Raw genomic sequence first — 6,000 nt, 5'->3', positions numbered from 1 at the left:
GTAGATAGGATAGTGAAGTAGGCATTTGGTGTGCTTTCCTTTATTGGTCAGAGTATTGAGTACAGGAGTTGGGAGGTCATGTTGCGGCTGTACAGGACATTGGTTAGGCCACTGTTGGAATATTGCGTGCAATTCTGGTCTCATTCCTATCGAAAAGATGTTGTGAAATTTGAAAAGGTTCAGAAAAGATTTACAAGGATGTTGCCAGGGTTAGAGGATTTGAGCTATAGGGAGAGGCTGAACAGGCTGGGGCTGTTTTCCCTGGAGCGTCGGAGGCTGAGGGGTGACCTTATAGAGGTTTATAAAATCATGAAGAGCATTGATAGGATAAATAGACAACATCTTTTCCCTGGGGTGGGGGAGTCCAGAACTAGAGGGCACAGGTTTAGGGTGAGAGGTGAAAGATGGGAAGATAAGTTAAAAAACCCCAAAAAGAGCTTTCCCGAAGTAGAATCTGCAATCATTGTTTAGTATTTTACTGGCCCAGGCTGGTAAGGTTGATATTTCAGCGGTAGATTCTCAGAAATTGAATAGGCGCTGAGTTTCCAACTCGGCCTCAGTTGAGAGGTGAGAACAAAGGGGCAACTTTTTCACACAGAGGTTGGCGTGTGTATGGATTGAACTGCTAAAGGAAGTGGTGGAGGCTGGTACAATTGCAACATTTAAAAGGCATCTGGATGGGTAATGAATTGGAAGGGTTTGGAGGGATATGGGCTGGATACTGGCAAACGGGACTAGATTAGGTTAGGATATCTGGTTAGCATGGATGAGTTGAACCAGAGGGTCTGTTTCCATGCTGTACATCTCATTTGACTCTGTGACATTCCTGCAGTATCTCTTTAACTCCCTTTGTGCCAGCTGGACAGTGATAAAATGCTGGTCTTAACCAGTTCACCCATTTGTACATGAACTGTCTCTGAACTTTGCTGTAATTTCCCCTTTCAAACCCTTTCTTGAATGACTGCTATCCCTCTGGTGAAGGTACTCTTGCAGGGCTGTTAGGGGAATTCCAGAATTTGACCCAATGACAGCAAAGGAATAGCAGGAAGATGTTGAATGACTTAGAATTGAACTTGAAGGTTGTGGTGTTCTCAATCTCTTGCTGCCACTTAACATGTGTGATAGATCAGCCACAGGTCTGTGTCAAATTAATGCTCTTCATTTTTAGAGTCATATATAACTATTTATTGCTGACACAGTCTCCTCTTGGCTGATCACTGGCTGAAGCAGGTTTGCTCTGAGGTTGAGTTGGAAACTCAGTGCACGAACAAGTTTTGAGAATTATCTCTGAAATATCAACCTCGCCCACCTGAGCCAATAAAACTCCAAATTATGATTCCAGATTCTACTTCTCTAAAGCTCTTTTTGTGGACTTTTAACTTACCTTACAATTTGACCATACCTCCAATCTAGGCTCCACTTAACCCATCATCTCTGCCTTTGCTCATTTCTATTTAGTCTCTGGCCCATAATTATTCATTCAAATTGACATTCTTTATGACCTCGGCCCACCTTCACATTCCTGCTTAGTACTCCTGGTCCTCTGAAATTCTCTACTTAAGGACCCTCTGTTGCTACTTCTGTTCCCTCACCTCTAGTTCTTTTTAGGTACTTTCTCTAACAGGACCCTGTCCAAACTAAAGGTGTATACGAATCAAGTTAAAAATCACATCACACCAGGTTATAGTCCAACAGGTTTATTTGGAAGCACTAGCTTTCGGAGCGCTGCTCTTTCATCAGGTTCTTGCTTGAATCAAAGTTAATAAAAATCTGGAGAATGAAGTCCAAACCATTGAGTCAGGTTCATGGACACATGGATGTGAATCTGCCACTGGTCCCACCTTTATTTACAAATTTAACAGAAATGGAATAATTCAGGATTGTGCAAACGGCTGAATGCACCACACAGACCAACTTCAAAAAGGCTGAACTACAGAAAAATATTGCGGCTTTTCTTTGTTTAATTGTTTTTCCATAATCTTTGTTTTGTAGTTGTAAACGGTTTGCAATATCTGGGAGAGTTTGCGCTGCTTACCAGTGTGGATGACTGCACTGATGTAAAAAAACACAAAAGAAGCCCTGAATACTGCATCGTTATAAGTTTGCAATCAAGGAAGTGCTGGAAGGAGTTCAGTGGGCTTTGTTTATGCGTGTACAAGTGCTCAGTTTTAAGACTTTACGAACTTGCATGAAGTTGGACTCTGGGAGGTGTCAGCGGCAGTGGGCGGGGCTGCGCTCCGGGGGGAATGGACAAGGCGTCAAACCAATACCAAGGCGCAGTCTGTCTCCCAGGTTCGGAAGAAGGGAAGTAGCTTAAACCACAGCGGTCGGTTCCAGTCGAAGGTGAACGTAAAAGTTTGAATTCCCGTCGGAAGTTTCGTGCAGGCGGGCCTTGTAGAAACGAGCGGGAGCCGGGGCTGATTGAAGTCTGCTGGTGTTACTCCCGGCCTCTGTGACCCATCACATGCAAACTGGAGACTCCCAGCATGACCTTTCCAGGTAGTTCGCTTCTTTCAGTCTCAATGACATTCAGTAAAATGTAGCCGAACCTGTCTGGCTGATTGCTGTCAGTTAACTTTAAAACAAGGCATTTCTCAACCCGTTAGGACTGACTGAGGGTGACATCATGACATGTTGCTGGAAACAGTTTGCTCGATTGTTGCTGATGTGGGCCGGGCTTCTCCTTTCGCTGTGTCTTTCTGTCATTGCTGTTGGAGCTGCTCTCCAGCCTGGATCATATGACTGGCTGGGTGTAGGAGCTGACTTCAGCCTAGAATTGGCTGGCGATCATTGCCAGCAACATTGTAACATCATGCCTTGAACAGACCCTGTTCTCCCTTCATCCAGGCATCATTCCCAATGTAATTCCACGCCTGCCTGGTTCTACCCGGGCTGGAGGGAGTGCTCTGTGTTCATCCGGAATTTAGGTATATTTTTGACTGGGAAACTCAGACGCGTTCACTCAAGTGATACATATGTGGAACTTGAGGAAACTGTTCAAATGATCATTTTCAGTTTCAGAGCATAAAATACAAGGTTCCCTGTGCTTTGAAGGGACTCTGTTTTGTGTTAATCATTAGTGTTTCGCAGAGGTGACTTGTTTCCACACTTCATTAAATTCAAAAAAGAAAACCTAATTGAATGCAGAAATCTAGTGACACTTTAACCGAAAGAAATGAATTGTAAATGTATACTGAGGGTACAGTGTGCAGCAACTAGATGTACAGATTTCAAGGTTGCTATGTAATAATTCCAGATTTTTATTGAATTCAAATTCTGTAGAGTCATGGAGATGACCAGTACAGGAACAGACACTTCAGTTCAGCTTGTTCATGCTGATCAGATATTCTGAAGTAATCTAGTCCCATTTGCTAGCATTTGGCCTATTTCCTATTCATATACTCAGTGACCCATGTGTCCGGTTTCTGCGGTTTCAGTTACCCGTCATTTACCGCGACCTGAACATATTATCGAGAATGTTCCAGAACCAGGGATCAGGAAGCTGCTGGGAAGGTACGTTTCCCATTTAAATGAATGGCATCGCACCTATTCATGGTTTTGGTTTCCGCGGTAGGTTTTGGAACGTGTCTCCCATGGGAAGGGGACACTACTGTACACACCCTGAGGCCTTTGAAAAGTTGTAATTGTACGAGCCTCCACCATTTCCCCGGCAGATCATTCCATACGCGGACCATCCTCTGCGTGAAAATGTTGCTCCAAAAGGTCCCTTTTAAATCTTTCCCCTCTCACCTTAAACCTATGCCCACTAGTTTTGGACTCCTCTGCCCTGGGGAAAAGACCTTGGCTATTCACTCTATCCTTGTCCCTGATGGTTTTTTATAAACCTCTATTAATGTCATCCCTCAGCCTCCAATGCTCCAGGGAAAATCATCCCAGCCTCTTGCCGTAGCTCGAACCCATCAACCCTGGCAATATCCTTGTAAATCTTTTCTGAACCCTTTCAAGTTTCACAGCATCCTTTCTATAGGAGGAAGACTGGAATCAAAAGCAATATTCCACAGCGGCCTAACCAATGTCCAGTACAGTTGCAACATGACCACCCAACTCAGTGCACTGACCGCCATATTCCATAATGGTTGATTTTGTCAATCGCACTTGCTTTGAGTAAAATTTTATGTGAGACCTGCACCAGCTCATCTGTCGAGTCCCTCATGTATATCTTTGTTAGATCCAGGGGAAATTATTCCTAAATTGCACTCCTGCTTAGCCTTCTTTATTGCACCCTCCATTAATATGAGGTCATCCAAAACTCGGCTGATGGTGTTTGATTCCACAGCAAGGTCTCTTCACCCATTAACCCTCCCCTCACTGACATCTTAGTGAGGAACATATTGGTTTTAAAATCCTCACCCTTGGTTTCAAATCTCTCCACAGTTTTGCCATGCACCATCAATGTAATCTCCATCCACTCTACAGTTCTCAGCTATTTGTACTCCTCAATCTGGCCTTTTGAGCATTCTTTATATTCATTGCTGATTGTGTCTTTAGTCCAATGCACTGCAAGTTCCTCAAGCCTCACCACCTCCATCTCGAGCTTGCTTTTCGTCTTTGAGATAGACCACAAAACTGACCTCTTTGACCAAGGCTTCAACCATCTGCCTGAATATCTCTGAAGTGCCTCAGTGTCAAGTTGTGTTTAATAATGAAGCATTTTGGGACATTTTATGTTAAGAGCACAATATTGATTTATTTATTACCATGTGTACCGAAGTAAGTAAGGTGAAAAGTTTTGTTTACGAGCAGTACAGGCAGATCATAGCAAGCAAGGGTGTAGAACAAAAGGTTTAGACAGAGACATACAGGTAACATTACACAGTGCATACAAGAGAGATCAACATTAGCAAGATCAGCATTATTTGAGGCCAAAAAGTCCATTCTGTAGTCCAATAACAGCTGGGAAGAAGCTGTCCCTGACCTACTCTTGCTTCTGTTCAGGCTTCTGTATCTTCTGCCTGATGGAAGAGATTGTAGTAGATTATTACTGGGGTGCAAAAGGTCTTTGATGCTGTTGGCAGTGCAGTGTTCTCCCAGCCTCCTGCTTGTCTACCTGGGATTCCAGCAGTTTGTTTGTCTTTAACCAGGTTTGTACCACTGTAAAGACTCTTCAAAAGGTGTAGAAAATAAGTTTTCTGCCTATTGGCAGCTCCCCTTACACCCAGTCCTGAACAAGAGTTACACCCAAAACGTTGACTTCTCCACCCCCTGATGCTTCCTGGCTTGCTGTGTTCTTCCAGACTCCTGCCTGCCTACCTACCTTTCCACATCAGCGAGCTGTGTAAATGGAGTCCATGGATAGAAGATTGGCTCCCATGATGGCCTGAAAATGTGTTGCTGGAAAAGCACAGCAGGTCAGGCAGCATCCAAGGAACAGGAAATTCGACGTTTTGGACATGAGCCCTTCATCAGGAATCAGTTCCTGATGAAGGGCTCATGCCCAAAACGTCGAATTTCCTGTTCCTTGGATGCTGCCTGACCTGCTGCGCTTTTCCAGCAACACATTTTCAGCTCTGATGACTCCAGCATCTGCAGACCTCACTTTCTCCTCCCATGATGGCCTGGACTATGCACACCACCCTCTGAAGTCAATATCGGCAATATCAAGCAATGTAACAGTAATAATCATTCATATTGAAGTGTACAACATGTTATTGATGTAGATACTGCAGACATCAACACCAATGTTTGTGGAGCCCTCAAATTATTATATCTTTGTACTAGATATTGTGAAGGAAGGGAACCCTAAACTTGATTCATGTGAGGTCTGTTTGAGGAAGATACAATATTCTCAGATATGAATAATCAAAATGAATTATGCAGGAGGAATGAATTAATTTGCAGGTATCTTTTAGAGATCTTTAAAAAGTATTTGTTAAAATGAGAATTCATATCTGTAAAAAAGAAATGAATATTGGAAATGATAATTGTCAGTTAACTAGATATTCATGTTATTCAATTAAATCTGCTTAATGGATAAATAGA

At 43.2% G+C, this 6,000-nt stretch overlaps 1 protein-coding gene across 2 annotated transcripts in view; it reads left to right on the top strand.

Moving 5' to 3' along the window:
* Positions 1 to 2,302: 2,302 nt before the first annotated feature.
* arhgef3 (Rho guanine nucleotide exchange factor (GEF) 3) overlaps positions 2,303 to 6,000 on the top strand; it is a 326,424-nt gene continuing 322,726 nt past the window's right edge. For both annotated transcript variants that reach the window (XM_060835599.1, XM_060835598.1), the window contains exon 1: positions 2,303 to 2,499. In XM_060835599.1, coding sequence (XP_060691582.1) covers positions 2,465 to 2,499 — 35 coding nt within the window. In that variant the 5' untranslated portion in view covers positions 2,303 to 2,464. The remainder of the gene's footprint in view (positions 2,500 to 6,000) is intronic.

The sequence above is a fragment of the Hemiscyllium ocellatum genome, chromosome 14 (genome assembly GCF_020745735.1).
Source record: "Hemiscyllium ocellatum isolate sHemOce1 chromosome 14, sHemOce1.pat.X.cur, whole genome shotgun sequence".
In the NCBI taxonomy this organism is placed as follows: domain Eukaryota; kingdom Metazoa; phylum Chordata; class Chondrichthyes; order Orectolobiformes; family Hemiscylliidae; genus Hemiscyllium; species Hemiscyllium ocellatum.
The sequence above is the reverse complement of the archived record's forward strand: the minus strand, read 5'-3'. Positions and strand labels throughout refer to the sequence as shown.